Source organism: Spodoptera frugiperda, chromosome 19 (genome assembly GCF_023101765.2).
Source record: "Spodoptera frugiperda isolate SF20-4 chromosome 19, AGI-APGP_CSIRO_Sfru_2.0, whole genome shotgun sequence".
Classification (NCBI taxonomy): domain Eukaryota; kingdom Metazoa; phylum Arthropoda; class Insecta; order Lepidoptera; family Noctuidae; genus Spodoptera; species Spodoptera frugiperda.
This window is the reverse complement of record NC_064230.1, coordinates 6,495,959-6,521,385: the sequence shown is the minus strand read 5'-3', so window position 1 is coordinate 6,521,385 and position 25,427 is coordinate 6,495,959. Positions and strand designations below refer to the sequence as shown.

Here is a 25,427-nt window from a genome sequence, read left to right as displayed (position 1 = left end):
CCAGACTCCGTGCTACCACTGAGAAATTTTCGAAAAACCGAAAAAGCCCAGTAATATCTTCGCCCGTCCCGAGACCCCTTGTTCGGCAGTCGCACTTGCAACCACTCGGCCAACGAGGCTGTCAGTCAGGCAATTTGACAAGAATCAAACCTAAAAACACTTTGACTGCACGGTTGGTGCGGTGGCTGGGCAACTGGTTGCCGCGCAACGGGTAGCGGGACTAGCGGGTTCGATTCCCGCACGGAGCAACTCTTTATGTGATCCACAAAGTGTTGTTTCGGGTCTGTGTGTCTTGCATATGTGAACTTGTATGTTTGTAAACGCACCCACGACACAGGAGACAATCCTAGTGTGGGGCAACGTTTTAAAAAAAAAAATACATCGAAATCAATAAAATCATTACGACCAACAAAACTAATGAGGTATGCTAGTAAACATTGGCTTATTAAAAACGTATGAGACGGCCTTGATCCCTAGGGTAACATGTTCGATGCCCGACTGTTCCCTAGAGGGTGAGTGACGTCAGTGTCGCGTGCCAAACATATATCTTTATAGATAGGGTGTAGTTTTTGGGGTAAGCAGGGGGCTGTGTGAATTGTTTTTTTTTATTTTACTTTTTTTTTTTTATTGTTAAATGGGTCGACGTTTGGCCGCTATCTCGCCTGATGGTAAGTGATGATGCGGCCTACGATGGAGCACGTCTGCCTATAAGCAACCTATTCATTCGGGCTTTGAAGACACCCAGGTTATACCCATCAGGAAACACAGACTCCGGCAAGGAGTTCCACTCCCTAGCAGTTCGCACAGGGAAGCTTGGAGCGAAGCGCTTCGTGCGAGTGGGTGGGATATCTACCATGAAGCGGTGACGCCTCGCCGATTGTTACTGTTTTTTTTTAATACAAACGTTACTGGTCAAACCGTTGTTTATAAATGTGGTTGTTAAAAAGTTGGTCTTAGGTTGGATTCCTCGGTCGGGTAAAGTGTTTTTTAATTTTATTTTTGTCAAAATGGTCAAAATGTTGTTTATAAATGTGGTTGTTAAAAAGTTGGTCTTAGGTTCGATTCCGCGGTAGGGTAAAGTGTTTATATTTTAATACATTTTTTTTTTTGTAAAATTCTTAATAACACACAAGCAATAATAGCACAATTTTCTTTCAAACTCCGTACAGTTTGGAGTAATTAGGATTTTTTTTTTTTGAGGGGGGAAAATCATTCTTTGACTACTCTCGCCTTAGGTGAGGCAAGAGGGAGTGTCAGACTCTGACTGACTAAAAACCACCCCGTTCCTACTTCTGCTTGTCGAACCGGAGCACCGGTAAACCCGCTAGGTAGTCCGCAGCTCCGGTTATAATTAGGAATTTAAAGGTTTTTGGGGAATCGGGGATTGGGAAGATTGGGAATGGAAGTAATTGGGCCGCCGGTAACCTCACTCACTCAACGCAAACATTGTTTCACGTCAGTGTACAGCTCGGCCGTGGTATCACTCCGGTCGAGCCGGCCCATTCGTGCCGAAGCATGGCTCTCCCACACTTAAAACGGCTCGATTTAATAGTGACAAAATAGCATAGCAGTATACAAAGAAAAAATTGGGAGGAGGGGGGGATACAATCGTGTGTAACAAATGCAGCTCGTTATCGTATCGCAGTCGCCACGCGCACGCCACGCTCGCGCCACGCGTCCGCCACGCGTCCCCAATAATAAGGGGTCAACATCAAATGTTGTAGGGACCAGGGGCCTACTCCGGTTCTCGAATGCGAAGTTTCGTTTAATCTTCGGCCGTAGGTTTTATTGATTTACTAATAGAATTACTTGAAATAACGTATTATTTTTAATTTCATATCTAAACCTATTTATTTATCTTCATTTCATTCGTTCATTTTTGTTCATGAAAGTTCGCAATAAATAGAATTGTAGTATGCAATCTGCAAGTTATTTTGTTTATTCGTTGAATTAGAGTAGGGACCAGTTTTGTATAGTTCTCTATTGAGTAGGGCTTGTAGTTGTGAGAGCGGCTGTTGAGCTTTTTATTTGGGTCTTTAGTATTTTTATTTTTAGTTTTTTTAAGAACTACCTAGCAGGAGGTTTGACTCGAAAAGCAGGAGTAGGAACGGGGTGGTGTTTAGTCAGTAAGAGTCTGACACTCCCTCTCGCCTCGTCCAAGGCGGGAGAAGTCATTGGATAATTTTCCTTTGTGCATCGTCACGCCTTTTATCCCTGAAGGTGTAGGTAGAGGTGCACATTACGGCACGTAATGCCGCTATACAATGTACACACACTTTTCACACTAATTTATGTTATAAGTTCCATATGATAGGGGTCAGACTCTGTGATACTACTGAGAAATTTTCGAAAATCCTAAACTTTGACACGTTTTATCTAAGTATTGTTATCTTATATGACAAAATAAAACAATAAGTGTCTAATATTTTTCCATTACCTAACTGACGGACTAAATAGATTTTTAATTTTCATACCCTGTCATCATCCGTATTGTTTCCACAACTACCTCCATTATGGATATCAAACGAAAACACTCGATTGGTAGAATAGACCTCATTGAAACCGTTTAACATAAAATCATATTTTTCATTTACTACGTATGTGCGTTATAAAGTTTTACCTAGCTCTACTATTTCATCCGGATTCGCCCGCACTTCTAAAGCCGCATATTCACTTGACTATAGTCAGGAATTTTCAATTTCGGCCGCTCGCGTCACATGATAGGGTTGTCGCCGCGGATATATCCGACTATCGAAATATCCGCAAAATGCCCGAGAATCTGACAAAGAAAATCTCTTTTTTTTTACATTTAAAGGTTCGACGTTTGGCCGCTATCTCGCCTAATGGTAAGTGATGATGCGGCCTACGATGGAGCACGTCTGCCCATAAGCAACCTATTCACTCGGGCTTTGAAGACACCCTGGTCGGGCGAAGTAATGCTGGGCTTTTTTTGGTTTTTCGAAAATTTAGTTAGTTAATTAAGTAGTAGCATTGAGTCTGGAACTATGCCCAGGCGTATGAAAATTAAAAATCTATTTAGTCCGTCAGTTAGGAAATGAAAAAATATTAGACACGTATTTTTATTTTGTCATATAAGATAACAATACTTAGATAAGACGAATCAAAGTTTAGGAGTGGAACGTATAAAACGTACTCTAAAGTGACATCACGCGATAATTTAAATCGATATATCGTCGAAAGTATTTGTTTCCGTAAGAAAATAAAAAATACGTGTGTAATGTTTTAAAATGATCTACAAGACGGACATTGAAATAAACATTAGTCATCTACCCTATTTATCCGCTGTGTACCAACCCTAGTTAATGTCATAACTGGATGGCCGCTAAAATTGGTTATTGGTTCGGCGAGAGACAACTCATCCAATTTCCCACGATAAAGTAGTTTATGTTTCGTGATATAACACAACGCTAGGGGGTAGGCAGAGCCATCAGACCACCACAGATGGGGCCCAGTAGGACTGATGCCTGATCCGGAGCTGCGGACTAGGTACTTAGCGGGTTTACCGTGGTTCCGGCTCGAAAAGCAGGAGTAGGAACGGGATGGTTTTTAGTCAGTAAGAGTCTAACACTCTCTCTCGCCTCGCCCAAGGTGGAAGAAGTCATTGAATGATTTCCTCATTAAAAAAAAGAGGTAAGTAGAAAAGGTGTGTGGTACCAGCGATGACTTATGGAACTGAAACATGATTTCTCACTGTGAGCCCTATAAAGAACCTCAAGGTCGCTCAGTACGCTTTTTTATGGAACAAGCCAGTCACAACCTCTCATACCGCTGCAACTCCTGTGCACCAGGATCTACAGTAGATACAACCATACAAACACCGGAACACTGAAGTCCAACGTCCCAGGGACATGAATGACTATCTTGGATCCCGCAACGAAATAAATCAGAAGATATTATTAGAGGAGAAGAAAAGAAAACGATAGTTTCCACTTCCCTTGTTCCGGTGTTTCCAAGTGTTCCGGTGTTTTCATGGTTGTATCTACTCTATCCTAGCATACAGGAGTTGTGGCGGGCTTGTCCCACAAAAAAAAAGTACAGCAATATCCAGACTACCTAGCGGGTTTACCGGGGCTCCGGCTCGAAAAGCAAGAGTAGGAACGGGGTAGTTTTTAGTCAGTAAGAGTCTGACACTCTCTCTCGCATCGCCCAAGGCAGGAGAAATCACTGGATGATTTTCTCCCCTTAAAAGAAAGCAGTGGACTGTCACCCGCTGTTGATGCAAACGAAGCTTCTCATTAGTTTTTAAACTGACATGGTCACTAACACTAGAATTGAAAATTAAAACGGGATATTTACCATGTTTTTCGATGAGTTTATCCGTGATCATGGCGCTTGCAACAGTGCCGAAATATCGGATACTCATAAATATTGAAAAACACACACACACACAACGTCACGCCTTTTATCCCCGAAGGGGTAGGCAGAGGTGCACATTACGGCACGTAATGCCGCTATACAATGTATACCCACTTTTCACCATTTTGTGTTAAAGTCCCATGTAATAGGGGGCGAGCCTATTGCCATATCCTGGACACAATTCCAGACTCCGTGCTACCACTGAGAAATTTTTCGAAAATCCGAAAAAAGCCCAGTAATACTTTGCCCGACCCGGGAATCGAACCCGAGACCCCTTGTTCGGCAGAAATATAAAGAAATATTGAAAAACATGGTAAATATCCCGTTCTAAGTTTCAATTCAAGCTTCTTATTACCCAAACTAGATGGCGTTGTCATACATTATGCTCCCAACACGGAAACTATGTTGTAATAAGCATTCCGTCCGTCCGTACGTCCAATAAATTTGAAGTCTTTAAAGCGACTCGCTAAAGAATGTTTTGGAAGTCTCAGAATACTTTTTGAAGTTCCCAAAAGGGGTGGAGTTTGCAAAGAATGCTGCTTTTGTTAGAGCCTGGCCAGCAAATTTTTTTTTGGGGTATTTAAAATACTTACAAATGTTTTAAAATTAAATTAAAGTAAGTGAAGTATGGTTGTTTAGCAAAGGGTTTAGGGTTTGATTCCCGAGTCGAGAAAAATTTAAATAGGTATTTGCTGTTTTTTGGGCACAAGATTTATTTAGAGTATTTAAAATAAAATTAAAGTAAGTGAAGTTCCTATGGTTGTTTAGCAAAGGGTTCATGGTTCGATTTTGGAGTCGAGAAAATTTTAAGTTGCTGTTTTTTGGGCATAAGTTTTTTTTTAGCTAGCGCTTTTACCATAAAAATGTATGTCAAAGTCAAAGTCAAAGCATTTATTTCAATTAATCCTAAATTAGGCACTTTTGAAACGTCAAATTGAATTGTCCGTCAGTCTGTCCGTCAGTGAAGGTAGGCGCTCGTTCCAAAGTGTTGCTTCGAATGGAGAAGAACGAGCAAGAAACTCCATCGTTAATCTTTAAAAAAAAATGATATTTACAATATCTCTGATACATTATTTGATCATTTATCTATTGTATATTAAATAAAAATATGTTTGTTTGCGCGACCTACATATATCTTCTGAACTTGTTTTTTTAGTTTTAATCTACAAGTAAAGTCAAGTAGGTTATCTGATATATTATTATTCTATTATACAAAGTCTTTATTTTATTGAGAGGATATATTCATCCAATGACTTCTGCCGCCTTGGGCGAGGCGAGAGGGAGTTTCAGACTCTTACTGACTAAATACCACCCCGTTCCTACTCCTGCTTTTCGAGCCGGAGCCCCGGTAAACCCGCTAGGTAGTCCGCAGCTCCAGATTATACAATGTCTAAGTACTTATTTATTTTTCTATTGTACAAATGCCGTCTCTCGCCACATTATTAGAATCGTTGTTGACACTTGATTTTTATTCAATTTGTAATAGATACATTTATAAATAAATGAATTTACATAAAATAAATCATGCAACGTCACGCCTTTTATCCCCGAAGGGGTAGGCAGAGGTGTACATTATGGCATGTAATAACTCTATCCAATGTAGATATGAAAAAAAAACATACCGATCGAATTAAAAACCTCCTGCCTTTTTTGGAAAGTCGGTTAAAAATCCTTTACTTTATTTAGTACACAGCACTTTAAACATAAAAAAAACACAATCACTTAAAAAAAATGTATATGTATGTATATATATTTAAGAAAAAATAACTTTTTTCTACTTATTTAAAAAAAAACAACTTTTTTCGAATGTTTTTTTTTCACTATTTTTTTCGATCACTTTAAAAAAAAAGTATACACTACTTATTTAAGAAAAAAATACTTTTTTCTACTTATTTAAAAAAAAAACTACTTTTTTCATAAACTTCTTCACTTTTTTTTTCGATCACTATTTTTTGTATACAATTTGCTAGACAAGCGCACCCCTCGGGTTTTCCCGGCAGACTGACAGACGGATGGTCGATTTTATTTCACGATAAGGGGAGTCATTGCACAGTGGTCGCAAAGAGGGCTACCGCACGCAATACTCTAATTTCTATACCCGAGTTGAGTAAATTGGAATAGACGAATTGATTATTTTTAATTAAATTAAAGTAATTAAGTAAGATGATGTTTTTTTTAATGGTATAAGTCGGTAAATGAGCAGATGGTTAACCTGATGGTAAGTGATCAGTGCCGCCCATGGACACCCGAAACACCAGTTTTTCTTGAAGGTTTGAAGATTTTTACCAATCTTGACTCTCTATACTATTTTTTTTTTTATAATAAGCTGAAAAGTTTGTTTGTTTAAACGCGCTAATCTCCGGGTCTGATTAATAAAATTCAAACATTCAATATATGTACTTTCTAAGATTATTTAGACACCACTGACAAACGGTGAAGGAAAACATCGTGAGGAAACCTGAGTTTATAATTTCTAATTATAAGTTTGAAATCGCCAACCCGCATTGAGCTAGCGTGGTGATTATAGGCTGTTGATGTAAACAAACAAACAAACGGGGCAAGCTAAATAAAAGTGTTTGATAATTAATTAAAACCAAGATTAGTTAAATTAAGTAGCAGAATTCATGTAAAGTGTGGGAGAGCTATGCTTCGGCACTGCTGAGCCGGCTCGACCGGAGTGATACCACGGCCGAGTAGTACACCGACGTGAAACAACCACAGCGTTGTGTTTCGTTGTGTGAGTGAGTTTACCGGAGGCCCAATTACCAATTTCCAATCTTCCCAACGACCGCTTCCCCAACAAATTCCTTAAATTCCTAACCCCCAAAATTCCAGCAACGCACTTGTAACGCCTCCGGTGTTTCAAGTGTCCATGGGCGGCGGCGATTGCTTACCATCAGGTGATCCGTCTGCTCGTTTACCGGCTTATACCATAAAAAGATGTACATACTATACGTCTATGATGGCGCCTACAGACCTTAGACAATTGTATTTCATTAAAACAGTATAAATCTCTATTGTACTGAATTGTTAGTTTCCGGCAAACTGCTTGAAGCATACTATGTTTTAAATTGAATAAATTAATTTGCCTCATCGGTCGAGTGGTCGTAAGTGCGACTGCCGGACAAGGAGTCTCGGATTAGATTGCCATCACGCCGCTATACAATGTACAAATACTTTTCACCATTTGTGTTATAAGTCCCATGTAATAGGGGGTGAGCCTATTGCCATATACTGGGCATAATACCAGACTCCGTGCTATTACTGAAAATGTTTTCGAAAAACTGAAAAAAGCCCAGTAATATTTTGCCCGACCCGGGAATCGAACCCGAGACCTCTTGTTCGGTAGTCGCACTTGCGACCACTCGACCAACGAGGTAGTCCAGTCAGTAATTTTAAGTATAATAGAATAAAATAAGATATAGAATACCAGATTCGTGACATTAGGCGTTCTATTTATCGTCTCTGCCTACCCCAAGGGAAGACAGGCGTGATGATAAATAAATGCTTACCTCTTTGCAGATGCCAGTTTTTGGTTTTTGAAGTTCTCTTTGAAATCTGTAACAAAGAAAAAATATATTAACTACATATCCTAATAGTCTAATTACCATACTCAGAGGCATTTAAAGCCAAATCATACTAGAGGTTTGCGAGCGGCTGCGGAGCGGGACGGTATTTTTTTTTATTGGGACAAGCCCGCCACTACCTCCCATACCACTGCAACTCCTGTGCACCAGGATCTACAGTATATACAAACATGCAAACACCGGAACACTGAAGTCCAACGTCCCAGGGTCATGAATGACTGTCTTGGATCCCGCAACGAAATAAATCAGAAGATATTATTAGAGGAGAAGAAAAAGAAAACATATCGTATACATATGTTTTCTTTTTCTCTTACATCGCACATGTGAAGTGTACATGCGAATAAACACGGATAGACAATCCCAACGAACTACAGTTGGGCAGAAAGCTGCCAGACACGATCACCGCCTGGACGGAGGATACTGCTTTACTTAGGGAACTTTATTGACTGTTCTCTAAAGTGGTAACCCCTGGTGGGACCAGACCCCAAGGACATGGCGTCCACGCTGCTATTAAAATCTTGACTGCACGATTGGCGCGGTGACAAAACTTTTTTTTTTAAGTGTGACGAATGGAGTTTCTTGCTCGTTCTTCTACATTCGAAGCAACACTTTGGAACGAGCACCTAGTTTCACTCACAGACAGACAGACGGACAATTCAAATTGACGTTCCAAAACTGCCTAATATAGGATTAATTTAAATAAATGCTTTGACTTTGACTTTGACACACACGGCAGGTGACAGCCACCACGCACCGTGTAGCTGTTTCGATTCCCGCACGGAACAACTATGTGATCCACAGATTGCTGTTCCGGGTCTGGGTGTCATGTGTATGTGAACTTGTATGTTTGTAAACGCACTCACGATACAGGAGGAAATCCCAGTGCGAGAGGCAACGTTTCAAAAACAAATTATTGCTAAAAAAATCTGTTATTTCTTGCAAGTAACGCCGACGTATGAGCTTGTATAAAAGTAATAATGTTTACATGGAAACGTCATCAATCTTATCGTTTATATCACGGATCGATATGGCGGTAATTTATTAGTTTTATGACATCGCAGCCTTAATATGTCATATCAAACATATTATATGAACAGATGTATGAATGTGATGTAAGCTAAAGAAGTATTACGGAGTAACGGACAACGTAAAAGGTTACCGGGGCTCCAGCTCCGGCTCGAAAAGCAGGAGTAGGAACGGAGTGTTTTTTAGTTAGGAAGAGTCTGACACTCCTTCTCGCCTTACCCATCACCTGGCCATGGACACTTGAAACACCAGAGGCGTTACAAGTGCGTTGTGGGCCTTTTGGGGGTTAGGAATTTAAGGGTTTTTGGGGAATCGGGGATTGGGAAGATTGATGAAGATTCACACAACGAAACACAACGCTGTGGTTGTTCCACGTCGGTGTACAGCTTGGCCGTGGTATCACTCCTGTCGAGCCGACAAAGCAGTGCCGAAGCATGGCGAGCACACACTTCGTACGTCTGTAATGATCGAGATGAAATTTGGAACAGGGGTAGATTATGGTCTGGAAAAACAAATAGGCTATTTTTTATCCCACGAGAACGCGGACGAAGCCACTGGCAGAAGCTAGTTTTAAAGTAAGAAATAAATAAAAGGTATCCTTTCCTCCCATTCTCTCTACATTTCAATGGCAACACTTCTTCTTCTGCTATTTTTAATTAAAAAAAACTTTTTTAATGTCAATAAAGTTAAATAGAAGCGCAGTGGTTCTCAACATTGTTTTAAAAATTAAAAATATTTAATATTACGAGGATGCTTTTCCACCAGAGATGTGCTATATGGCTATGCTACGAAGGTGTAATAGCTAAGCTGTGAAACTATGTGAACGTTTCCACTGATACTGAGCTATGTAGCTGTGCGAGGAAGATGCGCAGCTCGAGTATGCGATGTATCGATAATAGGAAAGCAATCCTTAGCACACATATATAGCACGCATCCATAGCACGTACAGTACTCTCAACGGATCTTGGCAGGTCTGAACTACGTGCAGAAGGCTGCACAATAAGTATTTTTTAGAACCAAATGTTGGCATGAGGCGAGGTGCGAGGGGCGGCGATCTAGGCTAGAGATTGACTATTTCTAATATACAATTGACCCTTTACACTTATTGCGCAGCCTTCTGCACGTAGTTCAGACCTGCCAAGATCCGTTGAGAGTCTGCTATCGGCTTCACCCACGTTCCCGTGGGATAAAAAGTAGGTATGCTATCACCCAAGTCATAAATGATAGTGATAAATGATATACATTTTGCAAATAGGTTACAATGTAACTCTTTTACAAGTCTATCTCTTAAATAACTAGATGAAGCCGGCATTTCCTATCGGACTACTCTGAGAAGAAATACTGAAACAAACTCAGAGGTCATAGTCTCTATTAAAGTCCAGATGATTCCAATAAGTCAGCTCATACCCTATTTGTATAAGTACCAAATTTCGTCAAAATTGTAGTTTCAGCATGATTGACGGACAAACATCCAAACAAACAAACTTTCACATTTATAATATTAGTCTGATTGTAGACGCCTTCACTAAAATATATTATTCAAAAAATCTAACTTATTTCATTTTTTGAAACCAGCTAAAAGGATATCGGAAAGTTTGAGAATCGCAAGGCAAAACCCGGTTGTATTTAATGAATTGAAAGTAAAATAAAAACAGTATGAAGGCGATTTCAACTCTGGGTTCTGTCTTATAAATATTTTTAATTAAAATTGATTCGATAATGATCACAAGTACTTAGGTGTCGTCATGAGCTAATGGTAACATGTAAACAGGTTGACATATTTTTGTGAACGGAAAATTTTCGGGAAAAATTGGAAGGGGAGGGGAGTAATTGTTCCTCCGGTAACCTCACTCACACAACACAAGCGTTGTTTCACGTCGGTTTTTTGCTCGGCCGTGGTATTACTCCGGTCGAGCTGGCCCAGTAGTGCCGAAGCATGGCTCTCCGACACTTCTACCCGTGTTCCAAATTTCATCCCAATCCCTTCATCCGTTTAGACGTGCTTGTGTAACAGACATACACACAAACTCATAAACTTTCACATATATAATATCAGTTTAAGTCTGGGAGAGCCATGCTTCGGCACGGAATGGGTGGGCTTGATCGTAATGGCGTGAAACAATGCTTGCATTGTGTGAGTAAAGTTACCGGAGGCCCAATTCCCGCCTTCCCAATCTTTCCAATCCCCGATTCCCCAACAACCCTTAAATTCCTAACCCCCAAAAGGCCGGCAACGCACTTGTAACGCCTCTGGTGTTTCAAGTGTCCACGGGCGGCGGCGATTGCTTACCATCAGGTGATCCGTCAGCTCGTTTACCGGCTTATACCATAAAAAACATAAGCAATACGGATGTGGCGACACTCTGACAAGTGACAAGTGACAGATGACAGAAGTCGCACATAGACTATCGACGAACAAATCCACGGATGCCGTCATAAACCATACATCGCACATGTGAAGTGTACATGCGAATAAACATGGATAGACAATCCCAACGAACTACAGTTGGGCAGAAAGCTGCCAGACACGATCACCGCCTGGTCGGAGGATACTGCTTTACTTTCCCTAAGTACTTTACTCTCTGTTACCTAAACGGAACTCTAAAACTCTCTATTTTGTGGAACTTTTACACAATAAAAAAAGTTATTTTTATCCCTCGACTCTTAAGTCCCAGTTTATCTTTACGCCTATTTGATTTAATAGGGGGTAGGCAGTAGTCCAGGCTATTCAAGACGCGATAATTAACGACTCTTGCAATGGTGTATTCATTTGAAAAGTTTGTTTTTTTTTTCAGTTTTGTTGTTGACTGAATAAGTGAAATGTTTTCAGGAAGTCTTTTTTTCTATGTTTTTTCTTTTTTTTTGTATTTTGCAGCCTAGATTTTAATTTTGAATATGAATAGATGTTATTATAATAGACAGACTTTAAAATAGGGGCTCAATTTGACCTGTATATATGTATGTATGTTTGTGAACTGATTTAGATGCGGTTTTCAGCATAGTATTTTACAGACGTATAAAACATATTAAAAAAAACATTGCCCTACACTCTCATTTCCTTCTGTGTCGTAGGTGCGTTTACAAACATACAAATTCACATACACATGACTCCCAGACCCGAAATAACTTGAGGATCACACAAAGAGTTGTTCCATGCGGGATTCACCGGCGACACATATTTTTTATGGGGTAGACAGCAAACTAGCAGACAGATCACCTAATGATAATAATCGATCACAGCCCATGGACAACAGAGGATACACAGTTTACCGGCCTTTTAAAAAGGAATACGCTCTTTTCTTGAAGGTTTGAAAGTCATATCGGTTCGGAAATACCGCCGACGACAGCTCATTTCACAGTTTTGCTGTGCGAGGCAGAAAGTTGCGCGAGAAGCGCACAGTTGTGGCCTGCCAACCATCTATATGATGGGGATAGAAGTGTTGTCGTGTAAGTTGATGGTGATGTGGCGACACTCTGACAAGTGACAGATGACAGAAGTCGCATATAGACTATCGACGAGCAAATCAACGGATGACGTCATAAATATCCTGCATCACACATATGAAGTTTACACGCGAATTAAGACGGATAGAAAATCCCAACGAACAACAGTTGGGCAGAAAGCCCGCCAGGCTGATCACCTCGCCTGGTCGGAGGATCCTCCTTTTCTTAGGGAACTTTACTCTCTGTTCCCTAAAGTGAAAAGACGCGGCAGGCATTAGACCAGTTGCGGACTACCTAGCGGGTTTACCGGGGCTCCGGCTCGAAAAGCAGGAGTAGGAACGAGGTGGTTTTTAGTCAGTAAGAGACTGACACTCCCTTTCGCCTCGCCCAAGGCACAGTATGATTTATCCCCTTCAAAAAGAAGGTAAGTATCAGACCAAACAATTCTTCAGAGCACTCCTCGTGGTATAAGTAATAGAGAAGCCGGTTGCCCAGCCACAGCGCCAACTGCGCAGTTAAATTATTACCGTTACTGTAAAATATAGTTTAAAAATAATAGATTCAATTGTTATATAATATATTAATATTTTTGTTTAAATAAAATCTAAGCATGGTGCGTATATTATTAATATGAGTTATTATTTTATATACATACATACATAACCTCATGCTTGAGGTAAACGTCCACAGGCCCGCATCGCACGCGTTCCGTATGACGTCATCAGTACGCATCGTATGTAGACATTGCCGATGATGCGGTCCGTACGATGCGGATCAGTGGACGCAGTTGTATGAGTTTCTAGTGTGCCTAGTACAACATAACGCCTGTTATCCCCGAAGGGGTAGGCAGAGATGCACATTACGACACGTAATGCCGCTATACAATGTACACCCACTTTTCACAATTTGTGTTATAAATCCCATGTAATAGGGGGTGAGCCTATTGCCATATACTGGACACAATTCCAGACGCCGTGCGAAAAAAGCCCAGTAATACTTTGTCCGACCCGGGAATCGAATCCGAGACCCCTTATCCGACCACTCGACCAACGAGGCAGGCCGCAGTTTTATGAATTAGCTAAAAATTAATAGGAAAAAGAAAAGTCATATAAAAAGCCTTGTATATGAAAATAATAATTATTATATATTATTATAATAAACATTATAAAATCGATTCGTTATGTACAAATTGATTATTTTCACTTTATATATAACATATAATAAAACAAAGCGTTGTAATTTATATAAATTAGTTTATATTATATTATATTTTAATATTAGTCGCGTACCTATGTGTCGAAACAATGGGTGTTAGCAAATTTATATTTATTTTATTTCTATTTAGTGGTGAGTGTTCAATCAATCATTACATAGTATAAAACAAAGTCGCTTTCTCTGTCCCTATGCCCCTTTGTACGCTTAAATCTTTAAAACTACGCAACGGATTTTGATGCAGTTTTTTTAATAGTTAGAGTGATTCAAGAGGAAGTTTTATATGTATAATACATGCGTAATGTATCATGATTGTGGGTGATATTATAAGTTTCGTGAGACATACTAAATTAATTATTATGTTATCGGCTTACTAACGTAACTGTTTGACGAGGAACTCGACTAGTTCCAAGCCATGCTACTCAGTAGCAGCGTTAATGCTGCTCATGAATATGAGCCTCTAGCATGGCTTGAAACTAGTCGAGTTTTTCGTCAAACAGTTACGTGAGTAAACCGATAACATAATAATTCATGTGAAAGTTTATCTGTTTGGATGTTTGGTCGTCAATCACGCTGAAACTACTGAATAGATTTTGGTGAAATTTGGTACAAGTGTTTTTATGGTAAACGAACAGACAGATCACCTGATGGTAAGCAATCGCCGCCGCCCATGGACACACCAGAAGCGTTACAAATACGTTGCCGGCGTTTTGAGGTTAGGAATTTAAGGGTTGTTGGGGAATCGGGGATTGGGGAGATTTGGAAAGGTCCTTCGGTAACCTCACTCACACAACGCTGTGGTTATTTCACGTCGGTGTACAGCTCGGCCGTGGTATCACTCCGGTCGAACCGACACAGCAGTGCCGAAGCATGGTTCCACATACTTTTTTATGTAATAGTCACCTGATGGTCAGCGATCAGCGCCGCCCATGGACACGCGCAACACCAGAGGAGACACAGTCGCGTTGCCGGCCTTTTAAAAAAGAGTGTGCTCTTTCTTGAAGGTTTGAAGGTCGTATCGGTTCGGAAATACAGCCGACGACAGCTCATACCACAGTTTTTTTTTTGTTTTTATTTTACACTTAAAATTATACTAAAACTAGCTGAACCGGCAAACTTCGTACCGCCTCAAAAAATTTTTTTTCTCACCTTTTATACCTGCCCTGGACTTGCACAAATAATTCAAGACCAAAATTAGCCAAATCGGTCCACCCGTTCTCGAGTTTTAGTGAGATTAACGAACAGCAATTGATTTTTGTATATAGAGATAACAGCTTTAAATTATCTATATTCACAGTAATGGCGAGCCTATCTTCGGCCTCACCACAGGCTGCGAGTCCAGGCACCAGCACTCCGGATCCTCAACAGAATAACCCTCTATCTCTGCTTACTCTCCCTCTGACATTACCAATGAACTTCATAAATGGCTTACTGAAAGTATAAAATTATATTTAAGTTAATATAATCTTTGTTTCATTTACCACCATCGTTCTGACAGTCCACTGGATTTAAGCCTCCTCTAAAGTCAAAATCAAAGTACGTAACGTCACGCCTTTTATCCACGAAGGGGTAGGCAGGTGCTCATTACGGCACGTAATGCCGCTATACAATGTACACTCACTTTTCACCATTTGTGTTATAAGTCCCATGTAATAGAGGGTGAGCCTATTGCCATATACCGGGCACATTGCCAGACTCCGTGCTACTACTGAGATAATTTAAATTAAAAGCGCAGTAATAATTTGCCCGCCCCGGGAATCGAACCCGAAACCCCTTTTCCGGCAGTCGCTCTTGCGACCACTCGACCAACGAGGCAGTCAAAGTCAAAGTCAAATCAAATTAATCCTAAATTAGGCACTTTTGAAACGTCAAATTGAATTGTCCGTCAGTGAAGCTAGGTGCTCGTTCCAAAGTGTAGCTTCGAATGGAGAAGAACGAGCAATAAACTCCATCTACATAAGAGGGTTTGCCATAATCTCCGCAGGCAGGCGGGTTGGAGATCGCAGTGTAAAAGGTTCAGGTTTATCAGAGAGTGCTGCTGCACGGTCTCTGTCTAATGTGTAGTCACTTAGGGTGCTTTTTCACCAGAGATGTGCTATGCTACGTTGCTGTGGATTCGTTTGGCTTCCACCAATCACACACATAGTTTACCACTAGTGAAAACGGACTCGGATAAGCTATGTTTTATATAGAAAGATGCGTGCTATGATTGGATTCTATACTAATAATACATCGCATACTCGAGCTGCGCATCTTCCTCGCATAGCTACATAACTTAGTATCAGTGGTAACGGTCACATAGTTTCACAGCTTAGCTATTACATAAGTAATAATAATAAAAATCACAAAAAAATAACAGCGTCATTATCCTCAACCAAAAGTTAACAATTGGGTACTATCCTCGGTCAAAAATAAATTATTACAACTTTTCAATACAATAAAATATTAAAAAATAATCACACTCTCATTCATAAATTTGATGAACTATTTAATTTTCGATTTTTTCTAGCTAAATTTTTAGAAATAAGTCTGCTATTTGACGTCAAAAACTTATGACGTCATAACGCACTATTTCATACAAAGTTCATAGAAAATATCGTTTTTGACGTTTCGAAAAAAGTATTGAATTTGACTTGTAGGAAAGTAGCCTATTCTGCCGATTGAAACACAAAATTTGGTTTGAATAAATTAAGCTGTGATACTGCTCTCAACCAATCCAATAAAAATAAGGATGATAATAAGTTACCACGATTCTTGATGATTAATTCTGCGGCACTGGGTTCAAACACAGGTGCATGTACCAGGGGCCCAGGTAGGCGGTAAATATTTAAATTAATATAAATAAATAATTATAATAGTTCATTTTATTTAAATTTTAATTTTATATCATTTTACTTTTAGTCATTTTAATTTTATTTCATTATAATTGTATTTCATTTTCTGGTCATTAAGATAATAATAATTTAATTTAATCTGATATAATATATTTTAATTTTAATTCAATCTTATAATTGTTAATTTTAATTCAATGTCATAATCAAAATCATAATTGATGAATGTAAACTTGTATGGGTATTAAGCCTGAAATAAATCATTTTTATTTTTATTTTATTTATTAATGATTGCGGGAGAATAATGATTTGTTCAATAAAAGTTAAAGTTTTTTGATGAAACACCGATTTATTTACTTTTCTTTAAAAACGTTGCCCCGCGCAAGGATTTTCCCCTGAGTCGTAGGTGTGTTTACAAACATACAAGTTCACATACGCACGGCGCTTTTCTTTTGAATGAATGAATTAATTTTAAACTACAACATTTGTATAAATTTTCCCGCCTTCTATCTTTCCTGAGAAATACAACCCGGGTGTTTTCAAGGTCAGAGTGAATAGGTACTTTCTAAGTCTGTGTGCTCCATCTTCGGCCACATCTTCGCTTCGCCGTCCTGGCAGTAAGCGGGTTGGTGGCCACAAGCAGATTTATCAACGTTAAAAAAAGTGCCAAATTAAATAACAGCTTGCACATAGGACTTAAAACAGGGTGGTCAATCAACCAATAGGTCGGTGGTGGTGGTGGTTTATGGCGACTGGGCTTCTCCCCGTTGTGCAGTCTCTTTTGTGCCTTAAGGCTTAACTCATTCTGTCTCCTGCATTAAACTCACCGAGGGAAGTGGAAACCATCGTTTTCTTTTTCTTCTCTTCTAATAATATCTTCTGATTTGTTTCGTTGCGGGATCCAAGACAGTCAATCATGTCTCTGGGACGTTGGACTTCAGTGTTCCGGTGTTTTCATGGTTATATCTACTGTAGATCCTGGCTTACAGGTCTTGCAGCGGTTTTAAGAGACAAAAGAAATACAAAATTGAATTCTCCTCCGTCGGATAAACTAGGTGTAAAGTGCAAATTGAAATGGCATCATGCTTATTTCATTTACTCCTGAATAGAGCCATCTCTAGTAAGTAGTATGCCGCTCCCTCGTCAGGAGATTCATAACACGACGTTTCGACGTTTGACCGCTATCTCGCCCGATTAAGTGATGATGCGGCCTACGGTGGAGCACGTCTGCCCATAAGCAACCTATTCACTCGGGCTTTGAAGACACCCAGGCTATACCCATCAGGAAACACAGACTCCGGCAAGGAGTTCCACTCCCTAGCAGTTCGCACAAGGAAGCTTGAAGCGAAGCGCTTCGTGCGAGTGGGTGGGATATCTACCATGAAGCGGTGACGCCTCGCCGATTGTCTTGTGGTTCGGTGATGGAAAGGACTAGGAGGAATCGAGTTGTGCAATTGGGTAGTATCCTTGGTCAAAAATAAATTATTAGAACTTTTCAATACAATAAAATATTCAAAAATAATCACACTCTCATTCATAAATTTGATGAACTACTTAATTTTCGATTTTTCTACTTGGAACATTGCCCCAGTGTTCGAGGTGAGAGGGAGTATCAGACTCTTTCTGACTAAACCAACGAACTATAAGATATACCGCTCTTATATCTTAATTCAAACCACATAATATTTGTTATCATATTGGCTGACTATATACGAAGAATGTGCGAATTCTCTTTGAGCTAATTCGAACACTCTTTACAAATACGGCATTATAACAGCCGCATGTCCGTAACATTCCTAGACAACCTACAATATTACAGCTCTTCTGTGGTCAAGGTACATGGAGCTGTTCACACAGAATTTAATACCTAATTAATTTCATTACATATTTTGTTTGAAAATTTTAATTTTTTTAATGTTCTGTTTTCGTTGAAATATTTTCTGTTGTATTATGCTTCTGTGGACGAGTACTACTTATATAATAGTTCAATAGTTTCATTTAAAGCATATGAATGATCTCCATACTGTATGAATTACCATGGTCTCGCTTTGTATAACCTTTTCGCACATTGGAAGGTCATTTCACACTGGATAAAGGTACTTAAAAAACAAGAAAAAAAAAGTATAAAATAAAAAACAAAACGACATTCAATATATTATTTTCTTTTCCAATAAAAACCGAATCACAATGACATTTCTGTGTATATGTATACAGATAGGTAAATAACCAAAAAAATCAACAATTACAAATATCAGCAAAAAAATATACAATTTAAAACAAATAATCCAATATTTCTTTATTCCATTTCAGACCTAGAATCGAAAAAAAAATTGCAAAAAAATTTCATAATTTTATCATCCAAAAAAATTTTTCATCCAAATTAATTTTTACTACTATTTATTTAGTAGCACGGGCAGGGGCAAGGGCATGCTGGTGGGGGTGGCTCTGGACAGGGGCAGGGGCATGGACAGGCAGGGGGTGGGCATGGACACGGGCACGGTGGGGGACACGGGCATGGAGGGGGTGGGCATGGGCACGGGCACTGGCACGGGGTGTAGACTGTTGCCGGTCCCGTGCAGGGGGGACACGGCCTGCCAATGCAGATTGATGGTGGGCTGATCGATGGCTGTCCACTCTCTCCAATGCAAACCGTGCTGCCATCACAAGTGCTGTAACACCGCCATGGTGCTGCTGCTGCTGCGCTGATCAGAGCTGTAAGGAGTTTATGGGGTGTTAGAATCATCAGTCTATTATGTGGTCACTGCTGACCAAAGGCCTCATCTCACACCCTCAAATCTTCGCTGGTTTGAGCAGCCTATTAAGTATTAAGTGAAACCTTCATTCTTCTTCTTCATTCAAAATTATCACACATCATTAGCCTATAAGTGTCCACTGCTGACCAAAGGCGTCTTCTCATAGAGAAGGTTTGAGCATTAATCACCACGCTTGCTCTATGTGGGTTGGCAATTTCATACTAATAATTAGAAATTACTAGGCGAACTCCGTTTCGCCACCAATAATTTGCCTTGTTTTCCTGCTTTTCTCTTGAATTTTTGTTTGCTATAAACCTCACGGAGCCCGAGACCTTTCCAACGAATGCGAAACCGTGGAAATCGGTTCGTGCGTTCTGGAGTTATAGCGTCAGGAAGGAAAACCCGACTTACTTTTATATTATAGATTTTGGTATTTTTTGGCAGGCATCTAGAAACTTTTTAACCAACTTCAAAAATAAAGGAGGCTCCCTTTAAATGAAACGTTTGTTATATGTATAAAGGGCTATTTTTTTTCCATATCTTGCGTCCATTCTAAAAAATACTTGACCGAGTTTGATAGTACATAATAAATTAAAAGTTTTTTCTTACCAAGTACCAGAAAAGCCTGTAGACCCATCATTGCCGAATCCGTACATACTGCTTGCCATCACCTCCTCTTATATACTACATATAGTTGAATATTATATAAAGCTCCATTGAGCGTGAATAATCAGCCAAGATAAAACAAAACTATGCTTTTACGGAATTACTTAGAATTTTACACTGAAATAGCAAACGTTTTCACCTTTTTTTAGGATGAGTGGGGACCGTTTAAATTCCATAAAATTTTTTGGGGAGGAAGATTTGGGAATGTGGGATTTTTACCTCACTAAAACCACCCCGGTGGTTACATATGTTTTATGGTATAAGCCGGTAAACGAGCAGACGGATAACCTGATGGTAAGCAGTCGCCGCCGCCCATGGACACTTGAAACAAATTAAATCACTTTAATGCATCCAGCAGTGGACGAGAACAGGCTGATGATGATGATGATGATGAAATGCCTCCATAGTAGACAGTGTGATCTACAATTTCAATAAAGTAATACGTCCCAACTATGGGTCCTTTTAGGCACCGCAAAGGTACTTAATCTACTTACATAATATTGATAATTATAACATTTTTATTGAAACACCAGAGGCGTTACATAATTGCGTTGCCGGCCTTTTGGGGGTAAGAAATTTAAGGGTTGTTAGGGAATCGGGGATTCGGAAGATTGGGAAGGGGGGTGATAGGGCCTCTGGTAACCTCACTCACACAATGCAAGCGTTGTTCCACGTCGGTTTTGATACCATCACTCCGGTCGAGCCGACCCAGCAGTACCGAATCATGGCGAGCCCACACTTAAATTACCTGTAAGGGCACAGGGCGACGCCTGTTATGGCACATCTTACTAATATTATAAATGCGAAACTTTGTATGTGTGTTTCTCAGCGTGAAAACGGCTCAAGTGATCAGGATGAAATTTGGAACAGGGGTAGATTATAAGTCGTCAGTAATAGACTGACAGTTGCAGTTGTAGTGGTGGTTGTTCCAGGTCGGTTTTCTGTGAGACCGTGGTATCAACCCCATCAAACCGGCCCAGCAGTGCCGAAGCATGGCTCTCCCGCACTTAAAATTATGAAACAATCGCCATAGTCTAGAATGAACATGATATTACTTAAAACAAGAGAAGATCTAGTTTTTTTTTTACATTTGATGGGTCGACGTTTGGCCGCTATCTCGCCTGATGGTAAGTGATGATGCGGCCTACGATGGAGCACGTCTGCCCAAAAGCAACCTATTCACTCGTGGTTTGAAGACACCCAGGTTATACCCATCAGGAAACACAGACTCCGGCAAGGAGTTCCACTCCCTAGCAGTTCAGTTTAGTTTCATTTTTTCTAAGTCTCTAATCACCAAATTAAAGTGTAAAGTAAAGTATGTTTAACTTAAATGTGTAGTCTAGCGTTGTAGCACGGTTAGTTAGTAAATATATACAATGGGACGTAGGTTTCAGTATATAAAGATGGCGGATCCCCTCGTTCATACACAAGGCTGTCAAATATGGGGCGAATTACGGCATTGGGTATAATAGGTGAGTGTTTATTCATTAAGTCTACCTATATATTACATATAAATAATTTACATTCACTATTGTAATGTTCAAACACAACACTACCTCCCATTAAAGCCGCGGCAGATACCATAGACTAATTCAATAAGATGATTTGACTTTGACTTCTTTTTTTTTTAATCGGACAAACCCGCCACAACCTCCCATACCGCTGCAGCTCCTGTGCACCAGGATCTACAGTAGATACAACCATGCAAACACCGGAACACTGAAGTCCAACGTCCCAGGGACATGAATGACTGTCTTGGATCCCGCAACGAAATAAATCAGAAGATGTTATTAGAGGAGAAGAAAAAGAATTGACTTTGACTTCTATTAATTGACTGCACGGTTGGTGCGGTGGCTGGGCAATTGGCTGCCGCGCAACGGGTAGCGGGTTCGATTCCCGCACGGAGCAACTCTTTGTGTGATCCGCAAATTGTTGTTTCGGGTCTGGGTGTCATATGTATGTGAACTTGTATGTTTGTAAACGCACCCACGACACAGGAGAAAATCCTAATGTGGGGCAAAGTTGTTAAAAGGGGAGAAGAATAATAATTGACTTTGACTTCGATTAATAACTAATTCCTTTCCGTCCCCAGCATTGGTAGCGTCAGCGGCGGCGGCCCCAGCGCCCCAGTACTGTCCGTGCCTCCCTCCCCCCCTGCCCTGTCCGTGTCCACCACCATGTCCCCCGCCCGTACCACCACCATGCCCATGCGACCCGTGCGCACCACCACCGTGTGAGTATAACATTTTTATTCCGTTGTGGCGACACATTGACAAGTAACAAGTGACAGATGACAGAAGTTGCACATAGACTATCAACGAGCAAATCAACGGATGACGTCATAAATATCCTGCATCGCACATATGAAGTGTACATGCGAATTAACACGGATAGGAAATCCCAACGAACAACAGTTGGGCAGAAAGCTGCCAGACACGATCACCTCGCCTGGTCGGAGGATACTGCTTTACTTAGGGAACTTTACTCTCTGTTCCCTAAACCGTTAATAGGCTAAAACGTCACGCCTTTTATCCCCGAAGGGGTAGAGGCAGAGGTGCACATTACGGCACGTAATGCCGCTATACAATGTACACACACTTTTAACCATTTGTGTTATAAGTCCCATGTAATAGGGGGTGAGTCTATTGCGATATACTGGTCACAATTCTATACTCCGTGCTACTACTGAGAAATTTTTGGAAAGCCGAAAAAAGCCATTGGAAAAATGCCCAGTCAAAAAAATACTTTTGGCCGACCCGGTGATAAAAGCTAAGATTCTTTGTCTCGCAGTCGCACTTACGAGCACTCGACCAACGAGGCAGTAAATGAGCTCCATAATAACCCTTTTACAAGTTATTATATTAAAACCATCAAAGAACATGTAGTAGGTTATTATTACCAATCTTAACTATATGAACTTAAGTCAAAATCATATATTTCAAATAGACTAGGAAGGCACTTTTGAACGTCAAAGCAAATATAATAATATTAATAACGTCTGTCTGTCGGTCAGTCCTCTAGTTGCTATGCTCGTTCCAAAGTGTAGATTCCTATGTAGAAGAACGAGCAAGAAACTCCATAGGTTACTCTTTTACAATCAGATTCACAATACAATACTTGGTTACATTGTTTCGATTGCTTAACAATCTGGTCTTCATTCCAGCACCATGCGGCGATGGTCCCATCAAGGTACTCCTGCAGAAGAACAACGTCGCTGAACGTCTGACGGGCGCAGGATTCCAAGCGATCCCTGTACCTGGAGGGACCTTCTTCATCAGTGCTTCCCCAGACGTGATCATCCAGCCTCCTCCGATCCTGGTGCGACCACCGCAACAGGCGCCGATCACACCACCTGCCCTATCAGTACAACCACCACCGGTACCACCAGTGACTCCCCCACCAATCTGCGTCAGACCTCCCCCACTACCACCAATCACGCCCCCACCTGTTCTCGCTCGTCCCGGACCTGTCCCATGCGTGCAACCTCCCCCCCTAGTGGTGAGAGTGCCCAAACCAGCTCCGATTCAACCAGCGCCGATCAGCGTCACCCAACCTCGTCCAGCACCGATCAACCCACCCCAGATCTGTGTAAGACCACATAAGCCACAGAATATTCAGCCTCCTACGATTTGTGTGTCGACCTGTTCACTGGTGCAAGGTCAAGGAGGTCAGGGAGGTTTGGGAGCTTTGGGAGGACCGTGCGGATCACCTTGCCCGTGTCCATGCCCGTGCCCGTGCCCGTGCCCGTGCCCGTGCCCGTGTCCGTGTCCATGCGAGCCTCCCCCACCTCCACCTTGCGGTTGCCCATGTGAACCACCACCGCCCTGCCCGTGTGACCCCTCCCCGTGCCCATGCTAAACTCTAAACCGTATTGGACTTATTTCCATTCAACATCTACATTACCTGGGTATAACTTTCCCCGGGACACGTTTACTCGACTAGTGGCGAACTCTACTCAAGAAAGCAAACATCTGACAGATATCGTTTTGACAGCTAACGTCAGATGTGATAGAAAAACACCGTTGTCAGATTTTTGCGTACATTGATTACCATCTTTTCTTTTGTAGATATATCTACACTGAGTATGTTAAATATCTTCATAAGTTATATTATAACATCTAATATTTTGAGAGTAAACGTCACTTTGATAAAACACCTTTGAGAAAATATAACCCAGTAATGTATTGTATGACAGTTTTCACCATTTTCTTGATTATTTTTTAAGAGAAATAAGTCCAGGTTTTTTAGTTTTAGTATGTAACAAAGATCTCTGAGTTTTTACGACAAATATGGCGTGTTTAAAGGAACATATAAGGATATTATATAAATAATGTTACAAATGCCCGTACCAGTTTCGAATGCGTGTGTCTTTTACAAATGTATATTTAGGTATTTTTATGTATTTTTATCATATTAACAATGATTATACGCATATATATCATATTTTTGTCTTTTTATTCAACCTTCCTTTATCTCATCGTAATAATAAGTCAAAGTCAAAGCATTTATTTCAATTAATCCTAAATTAGGCACTTTTGAAACGTCAAATTGAATTGTCCGTCAGTCTGTCTGTCAGTGAAGCTAGGTGCTCGTTCCAAAGTGTAGCTTCGAACGGAGAAGAACGAGCAAGAAACTCCAATACATTAAAGATAATAAAGTATACATTAAAGATTAAATAAATAAATAAAACAGCGGATGACAGTCCACTGCTGGACTACGAGCCTCCTCTACATAAGAGGGTTTGCCATAATCTCCGCAGGCAGGCGGGTTGGAAATCGCAGTGTAAAAGGTTCAGGTTTATCAGAGAGCGCTGCTGCACGGTCTCTGACTAATGTCTTACACCCGTATTTATAAACAAGTAAAAGTAATTACTTGAGTAAAAGTAATTACTTAAGTAACAATTTTTATTCTACAGTTAAGAAATGACTCGAAGTTAGAACTGTCAAAGGTTAGAATTCTTAACCAAGTAATAGTCACCATTTCCTTTACTTTAGCATTACTTTGAGCTACCCGGTACACTATAGCTGTCGTTGTTTTGAGGTTATTTTGGTTAAAATGGAAAGTTTAGATAGCATTGAAGCGGTTTTCGCTGTTGTAGATGATAATATATTAGAAGAGGTAGAAGTTGGGGAACCTAGAAATCCCAAAGTTTATTTTCGTCATGTGGATGCATTTCATGACTATTCGGAAAGTTGTTTTAAAAAAAGATTTCGTTTCTCCAAAAGTGTTGTGATACATGACGTGATTTTACCGAGAATTATAGACTCTTTACAATCAGAGACACGAAGAGGGCTTCCTATAACTCCACTGTGTCAGTTGCTTACTGCTTTGCGGTTTTATGCCACTGGAAGCTTTCAAGTTGTATGTGGAGATATCATGCATATTTCTCAATCGACGATTTGTCAAATTGTAAAAGGAGTAAGTCGAGCATTGGCATTGCTAATGCCAGATTTTATTAAGTTTCCTTCAAATTTGAGGAATACAAAAGACGATTTTGAAAAACTTGGTTGCATTGGCAGAGCACCTGGACT

General features: G+C 40.3%; 2 protein-coding genes and 1 long non-coding RNA gene across 8 annotated transcripts in view; 1 reads left to right on the top strand and 2 right to left on the bottom strand.

Annotated features, from left to right (window-relative positions):
• The window catches only part of LOC118280932 (igLON family member 5-like), a 251,111-nt gene that overhangs the window by 166,920 nt on the left and 58,764 nt on the right, over positions 1-25,427 (bottom strand). For 3 of the 4 annotated variants that reach the window (XM_050700737.1, XM_050700735.1, XM_050700738.1), the window contains exon 3: positions 7,890-7,935. The gene's annotated coding sequence lies outside the window, so the exon portion shown is untranslated. Of the gene's footprint in view, positions 1-5,999; positions 6,134-7,889; positions 7,936-25,427 lie in introns of those variants that run through there. The other variant, XM_050700736.1, reaches the window with a different exon arrangement.
• LOC126911860 (uncharacterized) overlaps positions 1-25,427 on the bottom strand; it is a 91,776-nt gene that overhangs the window by 38,303 nt on the left and 28,046 nt on the right. Inside the window, exon 1 of one of the 3 annotated variants that reach the window (XR_007706341.1) lies at positions 21,072-21,156. The exons of 1 other annotated variant lie outside the window; for it this stretch is intronic. This is a non-coding gene — a long non-coding RNA (uncharacterized LOC126911860). Of the gene's footprint in view, positions 1-716; positions 876-21,071; positions 21,157-25,427 lie in introns of those variants that run through there. One more of the 3 variants, XR_007706340.1, reaches the window with a different exon arrangement.
• On the top strand, positions 21,252-24,339 carry LOC126911826 (uncharacterized). Its single transcript, XM_050700775.1, has 3 exons — positions 21,252-21,368; positions 21,989-22,129; positions 23,060-24,339. The coding sequence occupies exons 1-3, from the start codon at positions 21,338-21,340 to the stop codon at positions 23,752-23,754; spliced, it is 867 nt and encodes a 288-aa protein (XP_050556732.1). The 5' UTR covers positions 21,252-21,337; the 3' UTR covers positions 23,755-24,339.